This window comes from Heterocephalus glaber, unplaced genomic scaffold (genome assembly GCF_053883595.1).
Source record: "Heterocephalus glaber isolate CG9 unplaced genomic scaffold, H.glaber_assembly_v1.0 deba00000621, whole genome shotgun sequence".
In the NCBI taxonomy this organism is placed as follows: Eukaryota; Metazoa; Chordata; class Mammalia; order Rodentia; family Bathyergidae; genus Heterocephalus; species Heterocephalus glaber.
Window position 1 is genome coordinate 32,329,039 of NW_028258153.1, and position 20,162 is coordinate 32,349,200.

At 49.0% G+C, this 20,162-nt stretch overlaps 1 protein-coding gene across 2 annotated transcripts; it reads left to right on the forward strand.

The window, feature by feature from the left end:
• The first annotated feature begins 4,835 nt into the window (after window positions 1-4,835).
• LOC147829426 (uncharacterized) lies at window positions 4,836-9,046 on the forward strand. Of its 2 annotated transcripts, none has more exons than XR_015449225.1 (3): window positions 4,836-6,058; window positions 7,114-7,361; window positions 8,665-9,039. XR_015449225.1 is itself a non-coding variant. In XM_087206339.1 (3 exons), exons 1-2 carry the CDS (start codon window positions 5,980-5,982, stop codon window positions 7,297-7,299), a joined length of 468 nt encoding a protein of 155 aa, XP_087062465.1. In that variant the 5' UTR covers window positions 4,836-5,979; the 3' UTR covers window positions 7,300-7,361; window positions 8,665-9,046. The 2 variants fall into 2 exon arrangements, 1 of the variants encoding a protein (XP_087062465.1); XM_087206339.1 differs by having other exon boundaries at window positions 4,836-6,261; window positions 8,665-9,046.
• Window positions 9,047-20,162: the final 11,116 nt, after the last annotated feature.

Here is a 20,162-nt window from a genome sequence, read left to right on the forward strand (position 1 = left end):
AGTTTAAAATAATTGTTTCTCTTAGCTGATGATTACCTGTGAAAGTTTGGTTAATTTTGTGTGTGTGTGTGTGTGTGTGTGTGTGTGTACTACAAACCTTAAGGTAGCCAAAAAGAAAACAAAACACAAGGATGTATAGGAATAAACCAGAGTGGATAAAATAAATTCATAAAGAGATTCAGATTCAAAAGAGCAGAATAAAAAAGGGAACAAGAAACTGAGTTATCATATTCAGGAGAAATAATGGAAGCATCTTAATTTAAAGCACAGAGATTACCAGAGTGGACAAAATAAGCAAGACTCACCTATATACTGTTTATAAGAAAACCATTTTGAGTATAAAAGTCAAATAGGTTCAAAGTAAAAGAATAGGAAAAGATATGTCATATTATCATTAACCAAGAGAAAGCAGCTATCCAAACTTTAGAGAAAGTTGATTTCAAAGCAAAGAGTATTTTTAGGACTGAAGAAAGATATTTCATAATGATAAAGGTATCTATTCATTAAAAGGTAACAACACGAAATACTGACATAACAGAGCTACAAAATATTGACATAGCAGAGCTTATGGTCTCAAAATCCACCTATTTTCCCACAAATGACTCAAATGTATCCTTCTTATGGCTAAGTAGTATTCTATTGTATATATATATACATATATATGTATATATATATGTATATATATATACACACACCACATTTTCTTTATCCATTCGTCTGTTGATGGGCATATACTGTATGTTGATTTCATCATTTAGCTATTGTGAGTTGTGCTGTTATAAACATGAGTGTGCACGTGTTACTGTAGTATAAGGACTTCAGCTCTTTCAGGAAGTTACCCAGTAGAGGTGTATTTGGTGTTTCTTGTTTTTGTTGTTTTTGGTACTAGGAATTGAACTCATGGCCTCACACTTGCCAGGCAGGTGCTACACTATTGAGCTACATCCCTGGTCTAAGGAGAGGTATATTTGGGTCAAACGGACTTTTTGGTTTTCATTTTTTGAGTGATTGCCATACTGATCTCCATAGTAGTTATACTAGTTTACATTCCCACTAACAATGTACTAGTTTTTTCCCAAAACTTGCCTCGTTAAGTCCTCGATACTTACCTACTTAGTGGAGTAAGGTGGAATCTCAGAGTTGTTTTGATGTTGAACATTTTTTTCATGTATTTATTTGCCATTTGTATTTTTTTCTTGTGAGAAGTATCTGTTCATTTCAGTTGCCCATTTTTTGATTGTGGCTTTTATTTTGGGGATCTCATTTTTGGGGAGTTCTTTACATATTCTAGATATTAGGCCTGTGTCTGAGTAGTAGAGGGTAAATTTTTTCACATTCTTTAGGTTGTGTCTTCCCTCTGCTGATTATTTTCTTTGGTGTGCAGATGATATTTAATTTGCTCTAATCCTATTTGTTGATTATTTATATTATTCTTCTATAATTGGGATTCTATTCAGAAAGGCTTTGGGTGTGCCTTTGTCTTCAAGAATTTTACCAATGTTTTCTCCCAGTAGATTAGGTGTTTCTGTTTTTACATACAGGTCTTTGATCCATTTTGATTTTATTTTAGAGCATTGTGAGAGATATGGGTCCAGATTGATGCATGTGAATAACCAGTTTTCCCAATACCACTTGTTAAAGAGGCTGTCTTTTCTCTAGCGTGTATTACTGAACCATTTGTCGAAAATCAGATGGCTGAAAATGCTTGGAGTATTCTCCAACAACTATTCTATTCCATTGGTCAATAAATCTGGTTTTGTGCCAATAACCTGCTCTTTGGGTACTTAGCTCTGTAGTAGAACTTGAAATCTGGAATTGTAATGTTTTTCTTCCCCCTTGTGTTGCTCACAATTTCTTCAGCTATTCTGGGTCTTTTCTGGTTCTATATAAGTTTTAGAGTTATTTTTCCTAGTTCTGTGAAAAAGTTGATGATATTTCTGTGGGGATTGCATTACATCTATGTGTAACATTTTGCAGGTGATGTGGCTGATGTGGTACTATAGTCCTGTCTGTTCTGCAGCCCGCAGCCTTCCCCAGCAGCAGCTCGGAGATGAGGAGGAAGGGAAAGGCTTTCAGGAAGCCTTGGCCACCTGCCAGTCACACCGTGGCTCCAGGGGCAGGGGCAGCAACACGGAAGGGCCTGGTCCTCTACCTCTGCCAGTGGGGGAGGCCGCAGCCTAGGCCCACTGCGCCGCCTGCTGGCCATAGCCGCTGGCTGCCACCTTTTATTCTTTCGTGAACTGATTTCAGAGAAGAATTATTTAATAAAACAACTAAGGAACACAGAAGAAAAAACACAGGCATCCCATCCAGGAACAGCCCACCCCCGAGTGTTCCTCCTTCCCCTCCTCATTTCCGGTGCAAGCAGACACTTCCTGTGTCTCTTCACCACTGGGTGGGGAGAGGGCCAGGCCTCAAGCTCTTCTGTCATCTCACGTAAGACTGGGACATGGCCTGAGCGTGCCTCAATTTCTAGAGCATTCTCAGTGCTTATAATTTTATAATTGACTCAGAAGCCTCTGCTGTTGTATTTCAGTGGTTTCTAACTATTCACACCCATAACAGAGCCAAGGGGGAACATGAGTGTCTGTAGATCTCATTGTTTAAGATGAAGCCCTAAAAGAATTTCCAGGTCAAATGCACGCAGGTTGAAGATCTTGGCCATAGAGTTCACACCTGAGGGCTCCATACAGAGTGGAGCCCTGAGAGGATCACAGCGGCTGCTGGACCCTCTGTGGAAACCTGAGGTGGGAATGAAGGGAATGAAGAGAATGAAGTGGCACAGGGCACCATGGTACCTAGAAGGGAACCAGGACAAGGGAAGGCCGACGAATCCCCTGCTCCGTTCTCAGTAAAGAGCCCATCCTGCACCCTGGACAGGAGAGACCCTACCAGAGGCTCCTGTCACTCGGGGACCTCTGCACTGAGGGTCAGCCTGTGACAGAGCTACTGAATCAGTCCATCCAGGTGCAGTTCTCTGCTGCCTCACAGGGATGCACCACAGTTGGGTGAGCATTACCAGGAATAAGACAAGGTTGCCCATCAGATGTCTTCTATTCCACACAGTACTTGGAGTCCTAGCCACTGAAGTCACTTGAGAGAAGAAATTAGAAACATCCAAATCAGCAAGTAGTAAAAGTTGTCCCTCCTGCCAGAGGATGCATCCTTATATGTAGGAAACCTAGGAATCCACAGAAAGTCTCATAGATCTAATGGGCAAATGCAGTGCAGTTGCAGGATAGGTAATCTGCAAGGAAAAATTAATTCCATTTCTGTACACTTAAATTGCCCCCATCCCCAAGACAAAGAACAAAACTCAATATACAATAGGATCAAAAAGAGTGACTAGATAGGAAACATTTAACCAATTTCACCTGTTCCCTGAAAATTATGGAACATTGAAGAGATGAATGAAAGGCACAAATAGAAGGAAAGACATACTATGACTATGGATTGAAAGAATCAATATTGTTATAATGTCCATGCTGCCCAAATCAACAAGCAGAGTCAATGCCATTCCTATCAAAGTATCAATGACATTTTCCTAGAGATAGAAAAAACAATCTGCAAATTCATATGGAACTATAAAGACTACAAGGAGCCGTCCCATATCTACAGAAAGAAGATCATAGGACAGTGGACCCTCGAGTTGTGACTGGCTTGATAATACGAACAACTTGGGTTACAACTGGAGTTTTAGTTTCAACTTAAGACCAAGGTCTTGAGTTATGACCCAGATGCTGGCCAGTTGTGCTTCCAGATGGTCTCAGGTACAGATTTAACCATTAAAGAGTTCTGGAAGGAACATTACAACATCATCCTTTCCTGTGTGGGTTAATTGAGAAATCCTGGGCCAATGTCTCTCTAAGGACACTGAGAGCTGCCTATGTACAGGAGAGAGACTTTGAAGGCTGTGTAGAAGAGCCTGAGCCTTCAATTAACCAATCTGAGTTACAACCAGCCCTCAGGAACGAATTGAGTTCGTAAGCCAAGGGTCCACTGTAGATGCACCATGATACCTGATTTCAAAGCATATCATCATGTGACAGCAATCAAAACAGTTACACTGCAACAACAATGGACACACAGATTAAAACAGCCCAGAAACAAACCAAAGCGTACTGTCACCAAAGAGTTTTGTTTTGTTTAGCTTTTTTTTTGAGAGAGGGTGTCTTCCTTTGTAGTTCTTACAAACTTGAACTTGACTCAGTATGTATTCTGGGCTAGTCTGGAACTCCCAGTGAACCTACTGCTTTGGCCTCTGGACTGCAAGGATTACAGGCATGTGTCACCTCCCTTGCTCAATCAATGAGTTTTTAACAAGGCTATGAAGAAACCAGGGTGTGGTGCTATTGTCTATAACCCTCTGGGAGGCTGAGACAGGAGGATCACAAGCTCTTAGGCAGTTTGATGTTAAAAAAATAATCTTGGGTGGTGTAATTTCAGTAAAATGTCTCCCCACTAAAGGTAATGTAATGGTGAAGGCGGAGGTCCTGGTTGGCATTTTTTATCCTATGTTTTTCAATTATTTGGTCTAGTAAACCTAATCTAAATTGTGAATGACTTTTTGAACCCCCTTGCTTTCAGTAAATAACAAATGAGTTTCATACTGTTTGGTCCAGAAGGTGCATAAATATTTTATAATTATATTTTTTCCTCGCTTTTTGATTACAGGATAGCTTATTAGCTGTCAGTCGACTGTCAACACCACCCATAGAATTATTATAATCACTGACCACTATTGGGATTTTTTTAGTTTTTTAGTTCTTTTAGCATAAAATTATAGGTTATTTTTCACAAATAAACACAAATTAGTAAAAGATAATAACCTGAATTTATTATTAGATTTCATTAGAAACATCAAAGGGGAATGAAATGTTGTAAATAAAAAAGTAGGCAAAAAATAGTAATATAAAGCAAATAGACATGCAAGTGTGTCTCCTGGAAGAAGAATCCATGGTTCAAAAGACACCTGCCTGAGTGATGCTGGTGGGAACTGCTCAGTGGTCAACCCTGGGAGCCAAATGAACGGCCATCAGCAGAGGATGCGGGACAGCTGTGCTCCACCCCATGACGGTGCCACCACTGAGGAGGAGCAGCACGCAGGGACCCCAGCCTGGTGTTACTGCCTGAAGAAGACCTGCCGGAAACATGTATACCGAATGGTCCCAGCTCCACCCTCTCTACTTAACCAAGGACAAAAAGCACGTGGTCAGCTTGGGATGAGGGGACAGGAGGGGACAGCAGCGCCCCAAGAGACGCTCCCAGGTGATGCGTGAGCGTGCTCTGCACCCCCACTGGGTGGGAGGTTTCACAAAGGCTGCTGTCCCCTCGCACTGTCTCTGCACTGCATACTGCACTTGGTGTTGAGCTCGGTATCTGTGCTTAAGCAGCTATCCACGGGCACTTGAAAGCTACGACCTGCTGTGAATCCTCCACTCCTGGCCACCCAGGGGTTATCAGCTGAAACTTTTGTATCCTTTAAAGAAAATTATATTGGACATTTTGGGATCATCTCCATAGTCCCTATTGGAATTGAAAGGCAACTGAAGTCAACCCAGGAAAGAAAATCATCCTCAAATCCATCCGATCTCTAAGTGCTGACATGAGCACTGCCTTGAGAGAGAATGGACCCTTTGGATGGGAAGCACACTTCCCCCTGTGCCTGCTGCCTCTTAAGCATCTACACATTTGCCGAATTAAAACTTCTGATTCATCAAACTCTAACATCACAGGCAGCTTTTCTGGCTTCTCATTGCTGTTTCTAAGGAGCACACAGATAGATGTGTTCCACCATGCAAGGAAGGGGCCACGGGCTCTTCTCATCAGAGGGGGCGGTTTGGCTCATGACCCTAGCATTGCGACCTCACTTCCTTGGCGACAGGTCCAAACAGAACTTGGAACCCTGGAGTCACTGGGCACCCCAGTCCAGCGACGGCTGCCTGACAGTCACTTGGCTGGAGAGCGTCAGCGGCGATCATGCTGTGCTGCTTTCCCAGGCCTCGAGGCCGCAGCACCAGGACCCCGCGCAGGGAAAGCACTTGGGCGCGAGTGAGAGGTTGGATGGCTAAGTCCCCATGCTTCGGGCCACTCACCAGGAACTGCCTGGCCTTCAGGGGCAGCACAGGGCGGGTCTCCCCAGACCCAGAGACCTGGGAATCTGAGACGAGCAGGAGCCCAGGGCAGATCTCCCTGGACCTGGACTCCAGACTCTCAGGACCACCGAGTCCAGGACAGGTCCAGTCAGGCCCGGCCACCGCTGTGAGTCCCCGGTGTAACTCCCGCCCGGCTTCCTCACTTTGAGGAGGGTGGGGGACGAGGCCGGGAGGGAGGCTCCTCCTGGGCAGGGGCAGGTGTGGGAGGCTGTGAGCCGGGGCCCTGGCCTGTGCCCCCAGGATGGGGCTGAGAGGAGAAGAAGGGCAGTGCCCAGGGATGAGCCGCAGCCCGCAGGGCCTTCTCCTGTCCTCTGGGGTAGAAGCCTGAGACAGAGCTGTTTGTGTTTCAGGAGCACAAGGTTACCCGGGGCAGAAACAGCACAAACTGGGGTCAGGCAGAGCCTTGTGCTTGCTGCTGGCTGCTGGGCACTGTCCCCACAGAGCTGCACACGGGACACTGTGTCACTTCCATCCTGTCACGGCTTTATCTGCCATGTCACCTCAGGGCAACTCCTGGCCAGGGCCCATGTGGTACCCACAGGGGCTACGCGACCTGCAAAGGTGGCAGTGAGCTCAGCAGGGCAGCCTCTCAGGACCAGGAAGTGGGCCTGACACTTTCTGAGCCATTAACAGACACAGGGACAGGCTGGCCTCTCAGGAGGCCTGGAGCCAGGCTGAGCCTCGGTTTCTCTCTCCACCATGGGACCTGAGGGTGGGTGGGCTCTTCATGCCCCAGGCCATGACCTCTCCTTGTTAATGAGCCATGAATCAGTAGCATTTCTGTGTGTCCCTTCTGAAATTACCTTCTAACATGCATCGCTTTTCTGCCGGGCCCACTTGTGCCCCTTCTGGTACGAGCCATGATGGCGACTTGCAGAGTGGTCTGGGCTTCGGCCTCCAGCCCTCCTGATGGCCTGGGTGGGCCCCAGTTCCATGTCTCCCCTCTGTTCCGTCACAGATTGGGGCCCAACGGGAGGAGAGCCGGGTAGAGGACTGCATGGTGAGGACGGTGCTGGCAGGCAGGCAGCGCCCCCCGAGGGAGCTCCTGGAACAGGACTTCCTGGACAGCCGCCCCATCCACCCAGACTCCCTCCTGGACCCCTCTGGGGCCTGCATTCGCACCCTTCAGGAGGGGATGGTGTGAAGGCGAGATCTGTGGTCGGGACCCAGGGGCACTTGGCCACTGTGGCCCCAAGTCTTTGGAAGGTATGAGCCCTGCCTCCGCCTGCTCGCAACTCTGAGCAACAGGGCGCTGAGAAAATCGGGCTCTCGGCATCACTACGGGGCAGAACTGGGGTCTCCAGGGCAGTGCTGACCCTGGCCTGCCGGATTCCTTTCCATCCCTGGCTGGCTATGCTTTGCCCCACTGAGCCCTGCACAGGGGAAGGCTGTCTGTTCCCTGTAAAGGAGACCGCAGAGTGACTCGGCAGGCCTCTGGTCTTCCCAGAGCAGGAGTCTGTGGGGATGTGAAGGGCCCAGGGCCACTGACATCAGGGAAGAGCAGGTGGGGTCCCCATTCCATGGACATATGTGAAGACACACTGTGTGCAGACCTTTCCCAGGGCTCGGCTGTGATCACCAGTAGCCAGAGCAGATGCAACCCCTGCCCTCTGGGGCTTCAGTGCTGTTTGGGGTCCTCAGTCACCCTGGACAGCTGAGCAAGCATTCCTCACACTGCAGTAGCTGGCACTTTCCTGGCCTCCCTAGATGTGGATCCACAGCAGTGCAAGAGGAGCCCAGGAGCGGCACGGACACTGGGCAGCACAGCGCTGCAGAGCTGAAGCCTGAGGAGAGGTGGGCGGGACAGATGCCCACTGTCCCCCCGTCTCAGATCGTTACAGAGCAGTGGCCCTGTGCCCTTGAGTGTAACACGCACAGACACCAGACTCTGTCCTCATGCAGCTGGCAGTGGGGACGGGTGGGCAGACGGTGTGTTGGGCTGCCCTGAACAAGGCAGAGGCGGTCACACCACAGAGCACGGAGCCTCCTGTTAGGTCTCGGGCTGCCTGGGCCAGCACTGCCCCACTGGGCGTGGAGAGGGTGGGGCTGGAGCATGTGCAGCTGGGCCAGGAGGCCTACTTGGTCATCTCCGCATGTTCCCTGGACAGGCAGCATGGGAGGAAAGGCCAGGCCTCTCGCTCTGCCTCCTACCTGCCTTTCCGGTCCTCCTTTTTTGTCCTCCACTTCTTGGTGGAACTGCACTCCCAGGAGAATCCACCAGCTGAACTCCTGGCCCAGCTGGATCAAGCTGAGCCCACTGAGGCATAGCCCACGGGCAAGGAGGATGGGGTGTGGGCCTGTGGGCATGAGGGGAGGGATGGGCCTTTAGACACAGAGACAGCTTCCGGGTGCTGGGGTGACCTGGGATCACTGAGACCTCAGCCATCATGGTCTGGGAAGACTTCCTGGGGAGGCTTTGTGCACAGAGCTGTCTGATGGGCAGTGGGGAGGTTTTGCCCTGGGAGGGAACATGGACAGTTGGTGACTTTTTCTTCTCTTGGAACTGCAGGACCAGCTCCATCCCCAGCTGAAGTTCCACGAGTGGAGTGAGCCAGCTCCACCTGCAGCTTCCTGCCCAGCGCTGGGACCACAGCCAGAGTCCGTGGCAGCCCCTTCACCTGCTGCAGTGCTGGGGCACCCGGTGGTTGCATGGCGGTCGGTGTCACCTCCTGAGCTCTGCCTGGGGCCAGCTCCTGGCCCCCTCCCACTGTTCCCCTCACTTATGCTGGCTCTTGTTTTGGTATTTACAAATGCCCTTATTTCTTGGATTTATATAATAGAACTAGCTTTTAATAAAACTTAAAATTTTAGTGTTTAAAAGGGTCAGCGTGGTGGCCTGAAGTGCCTTCTCCCTGTGTGTGTCCATCCCCAGAGCACCGTGCTTGGTGGCTCCTGCCCATACCCCTGGCCACTGCTCCTTTCGTGTCCCCACGGGCACCTGACCTGCAGGGTTCACACCAGTGCAGTCGGACTTGCCTTTGGCCACACAGTCGTGAGAGGGGCTGATGAATCTTGCGCTATGCAGAAGGGGAAACCCTAGAAAGATCCCGGCCATTTTTCATTGTCTTCTTCAGTAGGTAATCCAGGTTGTGTTGCCAGACAGGATGTATTTATCACAGTAAGATAACGTGTGCAGTGAGTGAAGGACAGGCGAAGGGGACCATCGCAGGAAACCCACTGGGCCTTGGCCTCCCCTAGGCGCCGCCTCCCTGTCTGCATCTCGGGGTTCAGGCTGCGTCTTCCCTGCTGGGAGGGGGTGCGCCACTCCTCAGCTCTCCTACCTTCTCATTACATGCATGGGGACCTGGCCTGTCAAGCTCAACCCCACACATTCAGGGCCTCAGTGACACGGTTGGCTCAGCAGCCTCTGCTCTCCTGATTCCAGGGTCCCCAGTGTCTGTGTCATCAATGCTGCTTTTTAGGGAGGAAGCCTGGCAGTGGAGACTCTGGTCATAGTCACAGGAGCGGGGCCAGTGATGGGCTCCTTCTGCGGAGTCTGCAGGGCAGAGCACACCGTCCTGGCCGAGCTCCAGGTGACCTCCCGGACATCAGCGCCGCAGGTCTTGGGGCTCACCCGGGGACAGTCTGCTCTGGCTGCTGTCTGTCTCCACTCAGAGGGCAGAGGGACAGGACAGCACAACCCCAGCCTGCCTACTTGGAGATGGATGAACAGTCTCTCCATCTCTACTAAATTTTACTTTTTTTTTTTTTTTTGGTACCAGGGATCGAACTCAGGTCCTTGCACTTGCGCAGCAGGCAGCGAAACCACTCAGCTAAATCCCAGGCCCAAATTTTACTTTTAAAATATGAAACCACAGAGCATCCTGGACAGCAGAGGCTGGAGGTTCCTGGGGATGTATGGTCCAACCCTGGCCATGGACTGAGGTCTTTACAAATCAGTAAAATTTATTTTCAGTACTGGGGATTAAATTCAGGACCTTCTCACTGAGCCACATCAGCAGCCCATTTAATGTGTGATTGTGATTGTCAGAGTCTTCTCATTAAGTCGCCGTCACCCAGCCTGGGCCTCCCAGAGTGCTGGGTAGCAGAGCTGCACCACCTCACCTGGCTTCACTGAGCAGCTCTGAAAAACAAATGGATCCCGATGGCTGGGTGTCCACCATTAACGCTTGGGTCAGCTCAGCATCTCTGGCTAGGGCTATGGACTCCACCAGAGGGGGTGCTGCTCCCTGAGAGGCCAGTGAGTCGCTGCCTCATGCCAGGTGAGTGACATCATTCTGGGCGGGTGACCACAGGCTGAGACTTGACCTCCCTCCCACACTGCCCTGGTGTGCGTGGTCCCCGAGTGCTTTCCTCCTCTCCGCACGCTGAGCTGGGCAGAGAGCAGGGTGAATCTGTCCCTGGGTGACCTCACTCCTGGGGCCCCAAATCCTGCACCAGGCTGCAAGCTGCACACAGCCCCACGCCGGAGCTGCGGCTGCAAATCTGCAGGAACCATTGTTTTCTGGTGTCCACGCACAGCTGCGGCTCCTGACTGCACCAGACTGTCCTGGAATCCCTCCCTGACCGCACACACGCACCCCATCCTGGCCAGATGCTGCTGGGCCCTCACACTGTGCCCCACCGCCCATTGCACTGGCCACGAAGAGAGGATCATCCAGACAGAGCCAGACCTTGAGCTGGCAATGCCAGGGGACAAGGACTGTGTGCTCCATAGAAGTGACTTTGAGAGCAATCCACGGTTTACAGATTTCCCCACAAAGCCCCAGGTGGGGCCTGATTTGCATTCCACGCTTTAAATGTACCGACCTCACCATGAATGTAACCATTATGCACTGATGAAATAACACAGTGAATTATAAGCAATAAGAGGAAATGAGGCCCTGATGGCAAAACCAAAACAGAGGGAAGTGAAGTGAAACTCTTCAGGGCCACGCAGCCCTCCAGCTGCCAGCCGGGGTGCGGCAGGCGAGGCGAGCCCGGGAACCAAGCGGCAACCTCGGAAGCCAAGAGTATCTGCTGGGATCTCTGTGGCCAAGCTTGGGACGACAGCGATGCGAAATGTCAGGGCCCTTTGCTCTATGCACAGCCGGGTGCAAACGCATGGGGAGCTTGCTGGGCACTGGCTGCCCAACAACCCCAGAAGCAGCTCACGCAGCCTTGGGGGAGACAGCGAGCCCACACTCCCAATACCCGGCACAGAAAGTGAGCACCGACTCAGGCGAGTCTTCTGAGGCCGCACTCTGCACACACTGCCTTGGTCCACTGCTCAGGGCCCTGACGCCTCAGTCCCAGCAACGTGACCCAAACGCTGTCTCCTCGAGGGTCCAGGCTCGGGGTGGGCCCCAAAATGACAGCAGGAGACCCCTCCATGCCTGCTCTCTCCAAGAGGCAGGGTCCTTCTCCACCCACACCCCGTTCCCAAGGCGCTTTGAAGATGGTGCTGCTGTGAAGAGCCCTGGGCGGCAAACGTTACCCAGGGCTCCAGGAGAGGCTGGTGGGAGCAGAGGTGCACAGGGAAGGTGACAGCGACTTACGGGAGCCCTGCCCTGCGCAGCCCGACCCCGGCGTCTGTGAGGCCCAGGAGGTGCCCCCCCACTCACCCTCACAGCCTCAGGGCCACCCGGGTCCCGGGCACTGGGCACTGTGGCCCTGGCACCAGTGGGTGGCCAGGTGAGGAAACGGGGCGGCCTGGCAGCTGCCACACACATGGCTCACTTGTTTATAGACAGAAAGCGCTGGTGATGATTCCTGGAACGATAAACGTAACTTTTTGGTCTCCTAAGACTGGCACTTGCATAAGCAAAAGAAAAGCATCAATGCAACATGTCACTGCTGCTGGGTCGCAGGAGTCTACCAAAGCTATTTTCCAAGAACATTTCAGTGTACATTGGAATACGTATTTATTTTAAGTGTTGCTTTTTAATTTGTGCCAACCTAACTTTTTCTCTTTACAGATGCTGAGATAAGAAGAAAATGCGAGGGCCGGGGATTTAGCTCAGTGATTTCACCGCCTGCTGCGCAAGCGCAAGGACCCGAGTTCGATCCCTGGGTCCAAAAAAAAGAAGAAAAAACGAAAGGTGGGAGGTGCTCACCTGCCCACTGAGCAAAAGGAAGGGCAGTTTTCCTCAGTTCTTAAGGAAGAAAGAGTGCAGACCACTCACAAGCTGCCTTCAGCCCAGAGCCAGAGGAGTCGCTCTCAGAGCATGTTCCTGTTCAGCCTCGCCCTGGGCCTCCAAACTCCCCTCTGGGCGTGGGTTTGACGCTTCAACAGTTCTTGTGACCAGAAGCTGGAAAATAGGGGTCCAAACATGATGGGAAATGGGGGACACCGGACGGTGCACTTTGAGCAGCAGGGCAATCAAAGAGCTGCTGAGGTGGAGAGAGGAAGCCAGGTCTTGTTGGAGCGGATGTCATCCAGAGAGCTCCAAGCTTAGGTGACAGAATATTCCTCGAACTGGAATGCACTGTTGCAAAATGCCAGCCTGACATTAAGCTGCTCTCAGAGGCACCGTGTCCTCAAATAGCCCGTGATGGCTAGTGTCCCTGCAACATGGCCTTCCTCCCTGATTTTGTAATTCCCTGTGTGTCTTTAATCACTGCATAAAGTGTCACCAACTTAGAGAAATTTTTTAAAGGAAATTAATTTTGATTTCCACTGATAGCCTGAAGCGTTTTCTTTCTCCCCAGGAGGGCCATCCAGCCCTTTTTCCCACAATGACAAGGGGTAGAGAGAGGTTCCTTGTGGGAGAGAATCTTAGCTGGACGACTCTTACAAAACAGAAGGATTTTGTTCATGTCCCATGGTACGTTAAGCATTTAGTGCATTATGGTGCTTAATTCTCATGACATCTAAGAGGTAGCTCTGTTGTTAGACTCGCTGAGGCTGAGGAACAGAGACACCAATAACTTGTCCAAAACCGCATGGGGCTGGTCAGGAGGAATCAAATCTTGTCCCAGGCAGCGGGATGCTAGAGCCTGCGCTGAGGTACAAGTTGGTCCCGCATGCTGCTTTTTGCACGGCTGTGTCCCACTGAGAACTCATTAGGAGGCCAAGCGAATTACTTGACGTATTTATGGAAGGGATCCAGAGGACAAGAAACAAGGGAACACATTCCCTCTTTGTCTTTACAGTGATATGGTGAAGAAGAGAAGACAGTATTCTTGCACTGCAATGGCAACAGGCAGTGGGAATGAGGAGCAGATGTGGACAGCAAAGGTCCTCATGCAGGGAGGTAGCAGCAGCGTTTTCATTCCCATGTTTGCCTTGGCTCCAGTCATCTCTGCCACAATCACCCCTGAATGAATTCCCTTCCTGGCATCTTTAAATCTGTTGCCTTTACTTGGGTCTGGCACTCTGTGGACCACATTAAAGGATAGGCTCATTATTTTGAGAAATTCCCTTGGATAGGTCTATGCAGGAGTTTCTTCTTCTATTACTTAGGCAAAAGAGCTTGAGAAACTTTATATTTACTGTCTCAATAATTCATAAGTATCTGCATCTTTAGAACCTTAATTGAAACCATAAGATGGGAGTAAACAAGCATTTTTGGTGTGTGAATACATGAAGACATTCTTATAAATTGTCATTTCTTGTTTCATATGCTCAGTCGCAGTTTTCCAGTAGAAAGTAAAAGTGATGGTTCATCCCTTCATAATCAAGTTTATTGTAACTGATTTAATTTTCAACAGCTTTTATGAGAATGGAATGATTATGTCTGAGTAGCATGAGCATTTTTATAAGAAAGGACAAGAATTCACTTCCACCCAGTCCATTATGCTGTCTTCCATTTATAAAAACAACTTGACTAGATTCTATTATAACCCTGTGACACAAAGAACAAAATTTCTGGTATGTCCTTGACTCCTCCCTTCTCCAAGACATGCACAAAATCTGTGGGCTCAATTCCCTTCAAAAACATCAAAAGCTTTTAGTTATTTTAGTTATTCTAGTTGCAGGTTTTGTACCTTCACATCAGGGTATAACCCATAGCTTTTCAGTGCATCATCTGGGACTGGACTTATTTGCTTCATTTCATGAATGCTTGGATATGGAGTCCTGTGTGCATTTTGGTAGCCTTTTAAAAAATAATTTCTAAAATTTAGTACCAAATACCAGTAGTGTGAAAAAAGTAAACTTTGCTTTCTATCTTTATGGTAAAAATGAAGATAAAACAAATTTACTCCCGTGTTGATTACTTTTTGTTATTTCTAAAATATGTCCAGACATATTGATTTCTGGATATTGAAGCTGACCTTAAGTTGTTAGACAATTTACTTCCTAAAATACAGTTATATCATGGTATTTTCTTATCTTTTATAATTTAAGTCTTCCCTATACTGGATTTTCCTTAGGAGAGGCACATGGGTATTGTGACCTAGTTTGTCACCATGTAACTACTGTGTCATAAGTTTTGTTGTCTTTAAGTGTACAAAAATCAGGCAACCATAATAGATTGCTTATATTGTACACTCAGTTTGCCCAAATAAAACAAGATAATTTGATTTTAGTATTGCTCTGGATTTTCCTTGTTATCTCTTATCATTCGGGTGACTTTGAGGTTTTATAGTGTGGGAATGTTCTGTAGGCTGGCCTTAGGGAGAACTCTTTACCTCTGTTGTGATTACCTGCAAGGTGTGGGGAACACCTGCTCAGCCATCAGTCTCATGAATGGATCTTGTCTCAAGAACTTGGAAAGCACTGAGCAGAAGGTTTGATGTATGTGCCTGTCAGGCTGTCCTTCATGCTCTGGGTGACTCCCGGCCTCCCTCTCCTTACTTTCCGTCCACCGGGCTCCAGCCTTCCCATTGGGGCAGAGGCAGAGGATGTCTGCTCCGGATTTGGGGACACAGGTGGCCCTGTTTCCACAAGGACTGTTTTCACACCTTGGACACTGGCATGGCTTGCCTGAATACCGCCCCGCACACTCACAGAATGAGCTGTCACCATCACTGGAAAAAAAGAAAAATTGAAAGAAAACAATTGACATTTTATACACACACAGACCCACCCATGTGCCAATAAGACTACAAAGGGAAGTTGTCTAAACAGTGAACTTTTTCTGGCATGTTTTCACTTTTGAGCATTTTTGTCTGTGTGTGTACTTTACATTGAAAGCAGATTAATGGCTTTACAGATTGTCTGAAGCCATGAGTGCTATTTTAAGTGGTCTATTTTTATTTTTGATTTATCTCATCTTTTATTTCACACTAGGTGTCTTTTCAGGGCCTCATTAAGTATGTGTGGTGCTGCTTCAGTGAATGCTTCATAGTCCACTGGGAAAAGCCATCTCTCTCGGGCTCAGAGACTTCTGAGCTGGTGATAAGGCCCGCCCCCACACTGAAGGCAAAACCCTCTGAGAGCTGCACTCATGGTAGTTCCAAAAAAGGCACAGTGGGAACTGTAATGACTGCACAGCTCTGCAACACAAAACAAGTTTGGTGGCCCCAGGCTGCGGGCACCTTGAACACAGAGCCCAGAACACTCCTCTCACCTTTGGGGAACCACTCTTGGGAGGGAGCGAAGAACTTGGAGTCCTTATTTCTACTCCCCTGCACCCTTTTTGTTCCCCCTTTCAAAGTGAGAGTCGCCTCAGTTTCCCCTGTAACGTCACAGCCCACGCTGTGTGCCGGGGCAGATCCAACTCTCCAACAGTGAGGAGAGGAGGACAGCACAGGAGGCACCAGGCAGACTGGCCTGGGAGGACTTGCTCAAGGGCTATGATGTCTTTGCAGGGCTCGGTGAACTGGAAGCTGCAGGTGGTGTCTGCCCATGGAGAGGGAGAGCCTGAGAGAAAAAACAACTAAGGTCCAGCAAGGAGCTAGGAGCAACCGGGAGACAGATTAATGAGGTACTACCTGAGTCCCAGGTGGAGCGATTCTCCCACAGTTGGGACCAAATGCATTCCAGTCCCTTTTGATTTTGGTTTAAGTCAGTTTAAGTCAAGATTTTGCCACCTGCCATTAAACAAATTCCATTCGGTATTGTTCTTTCCTTCCTTCCCTCTCTCTGATTACCTTAGCTCACACACCTTGCCATATAGACTTTTAAATTATTTTTTTCCTGTTTATGTCCTATCTGCTCAGTGTAGTTGTTAGCTCTTAAGGACAGGTGCCAGGACCAAGCCAGATTAGGAAGGGCCGGCCCACTGTGGCCTCATCTGTCCAAGGGACACATCTCTAGCTCTTCTCCTCCACGTGGCCTCTCACTTCCCAAATCTTTCAGCCCCTTTAATCTGAAAGAAGTCTGTTGCAGGAATAGACCTTTTCTTCCTTACCAATGTATACCCGACTTCAAAGTGAGACAGGTTTTCCTTTTCTAAAAATGTCTATATTTTGCTGTCGACTCTTCATGTTAAAGGGGTGAAGTACTATGAGAGTATAGGTGTGGGAGAGCAACAAAAGCTGTCTTGGGGATGTAAGACTGATGCTCTGCATTGGCTGATCATTTTATAAGCTTCAAGCACAGAATTTTACATACAGTTAACATAAAATGTAGGCTTTCAAAGTTGGGAAAAAAAGATGAACCTGAATGGGACCGGCTCACCTTCTTGACCATAGGAGCCTGGGATGGCAGCCAGGGAGCTTCCTTCCGGTGCTGGGACCGGCTGAGCTTCACTGCCCTAGGGAGAAATGGGGTGTGCGCCGGGAAAGGGACACTCACAGACACCGACGACCCCAGGTGCGACAGCGGTGACCGACCTCACCCGCCTTGTGGAGCCGGACCAGCCTGGCAACCCGCGTCTCCCCCCCACCCCCACCCCCGCGAGCATTTCTTGCAGCAGCGCCCCGCCCCCTGCCCACCCCCGAGCCCTCCGGGACCCGAGCCTCCGGTCCCGCCCACCTCCTCCCGGCCTTCCCCACCCCTCCTCCACCCCCGGGTGCACCTGAACCCGCCCTGGAGTTCATGCCCTAAGGGGGAGCGGAGAGGATGGGAGCGTCGGGAAGCGGAAGGGCAGCCTGGCTGCGGCTGGAGTAGCGGGCGGTGGGGATTATGGGTGTCAGTCTCTGCACCTTAAATCTTGGCCAGGAGGTTCCTGGGTTCCAGGGAGAAACTGGAGGGTCTCAAAGAGACCAAGAGTATTAATTATGTGGGGCTGGGGATGCAGCTTATGCGAAGGGCTTGTCTAGCTTGCTCAAGGCCTTGGGTTCAATCTTGGTACCGGCAACAAAGAATTAAAAAAAAAAGATAGGAATTATGTGGCAGAAACTACGTAGGCCCTGTGGTTTCCGCAGTGAGCAAAGGTTTCTGCTCCCTGCCAGGCTGGAGGAGAGGCTCAGGAGGGGGAAACTCAGTACGGTAATCAAGTAATGCTAAAATTGTACAGATTAACAAATAATAATAATAAAATAAAATTGTACAGATTCAGAGTTGGTGCCAAAAAGCTCGCAATGAACAAAATATGAAAAATTAAGGGCAGTGAAGGAAACCAGACCATACCACCCAGATTAACCCTGTGGTATATTGGTTATTTTGACCTGAAAGCACTTGAAAATTGAACAAATGCAGGAAGAGGCCTTCTCCACGCCTCCCTGAGCTGCCTCAAGACAGACTGCCTGTAGGAACTGGAGGCCAGGTGCCGAGGCCCACACCCGTAATCCCAGCATTCTCGGAGGTTGAGGCTTGGGGGATGTGTTCCCCTAGGGATACCTTGTCTCAAAATTTTAAAAGGGCCTAGAGGAAGATGGTTGGGAAGGCCCTTGGTAAAATCCCCACCACAAAAAAGAAAAGAAGAAAAGAAAAAGAAATTGTAGAATCTCCTCCCTAGAGTTCATCAATCAGGGAAGAGGGACTCTACACAGGCCAGGTGAGACAAGATGACACTGTACTCAGCACACATTGTCGTCTCTCATGTGCCAGCTATGTATCCCTCAAAGGACTTGTCTCCTGTAAATGGATTACATCCTCTTTTCCCTTAGTAAGATGGTATACAAAATCTCATTTTTTTGAATATTCACATTTTTCCCCTGTGATGCCCCTGTGCAAGTAATATTAAAAGTTAGTGGGGGCCGGGGATTTAGCTCAGTGGTTCTGTTGCCTGCCTTGCAAGCACAAGGTCCTGAGTTCGATCTCCGGTACCAAAAAAAAAAAAAAAAGTGGCCTGGGGATTCAGCTCAGTGGCACTGCGCCTGCCTCACAAGTGTAAGGTCCCGAGTTCAATTCCCGGTACAAGAAAAATATAAATGAATGCCCTTTTCCTCGGAGTCTGCCAGTTGTCAGCCAATTTCGTAGTACAGTGAGGCTTCAGTGGTCTCTCCCTTACAATGAGATTCACCCTGATCTAGGGCGCCAACTAATCCAAATAAGCAAAATCTAAACAAGGGAAAAAGAACTTCCAACCTGCTAGATATCTAACACTCGGAGTGTGTGTTCTCTAAAATCGAAGAATAAATCCGAGGAATAACAGAGGTTAAGAGTAGGAAGAATTTACTGAGAGAAAGATAGCTTCTGTCTAAGAGGGACAGAAGGGGGCCCAGAAAGTGGGTTGCCTGCCCACTTCTCTTCTCAAAGATGTTTTATGGGGCAAAGCGACTAGGTGAGGTGGTTACAAAGTGGGACAAAACTATAAGATCTGATGGAAAATCATAAGGTGGGCATGAGGTGGGGCAGAACCACGAGCAGCCAGTAAGATTACAAGAACAGTCACCCAGGTGATACTGATTAACTGAGGATCCAGGGGGAAGCTAGTTACCAAGCAAGAGTACATGGATTTTCCAAAAGGAATGTGCTAGCTAGGGATGTTTTGGTCCCCAATTAAGGTGATTGATGTCTGTGTAGAATATCAATCCCTGCTATTCATCCCTAGGGGGAGTATGTGGGTGTAGCAGTTTCTTTTTTCTTTTTTTTTTTTCTTTTTGGTACTGCGATGAAACTCGGGACCTTGCACTTTCCCCGCAGCCTGCGGAACCACCGAGCTAAATCCCCGGACAGTAGTTTCTCACTTTTTAATGTTAACCTCCAGTGAATGTGCCTCAGTTGTTTTCTATGCTGAGGCCCCAGCCTTGCCCAATTTATAATACTTTCTAGCTAATTTAACTGTCTGCAATAATCCCACCCACCCTGTGGAAGGCCATGCTCCCCTGCCCTTGGGGCCCCTTGCGCCCTGCCTCAGTTTACTGTCCAGTACAGACCACAACAAATAGGGAAGTATTTTGTACAGGCCGTGGCGAGCAATGCAGAGCTCGAGGGAGGGTGGCAATTAAAACCTATGGTAGCTTTGAGCTTCCGCAGAGCTGTCTCCCTCCTGTCTTTCCACTAAGAGAAACGGAAAGCAGCGAAGGTGGATCCCTGCTGTCTCCGCCGGTCTGGCCGGTTATGCAAATGTACTTAGCCAGGAAATCGGGGCGGAAACTGGTCGAACAGTGAAGGGTGCTGTTCTGTGAGGCGGCCGCCAGGGCCTCCAAGCTTCGTCCTCGCTCAAGACCGGGGGAATGGGAGCAGTTTAAACCTTGCATGCAGAGTTCCTTACTCTTATTACTGTTATGCCCAGATCGTGAAGTCCCAAAGACCTCCAGGAAGCCGATTCCGATGTAAGCACACGAAGGCCATTTATTCAAGCTCAAGCAGGGGCTCCCAACCGTCACCGACGCAGCGGATCAGAATTGAGAGCCCCGACTCTAAAACACCAGGGGTTTTTATAGAGATTACAGCAAGGTTTGGAGATTTTTCACTTAGCAGTTACATGATTGGTTGACAATTAGCAAGCATGAAGTGTACATTTCTGATTGGCTAGGTTCATCGGGGGTTGAGGGGCGGTTACATGTAGGTTTTACGAGGGAAATGAGGGACAAAGGTTAGTGGTCGACTGTCACGTACTGATGGTCAGCAGACACACTGACTAATAGTCACCACCATTACGTACTGACAGTCAGCACATCTACAGATTGTTCTATGGATAGGGGGCCTGGAACGTTCTTTTCCTAGGCAAACAGATGGTTGAGTAATTAACTTAGGAACTTTGCTTCAGTACAGATTGTGTCTTTTGTCCCAGAGCATGCACATTTTAACCATTAATTTGTGAAAGACTAGGGGAATAGTGGATTTTA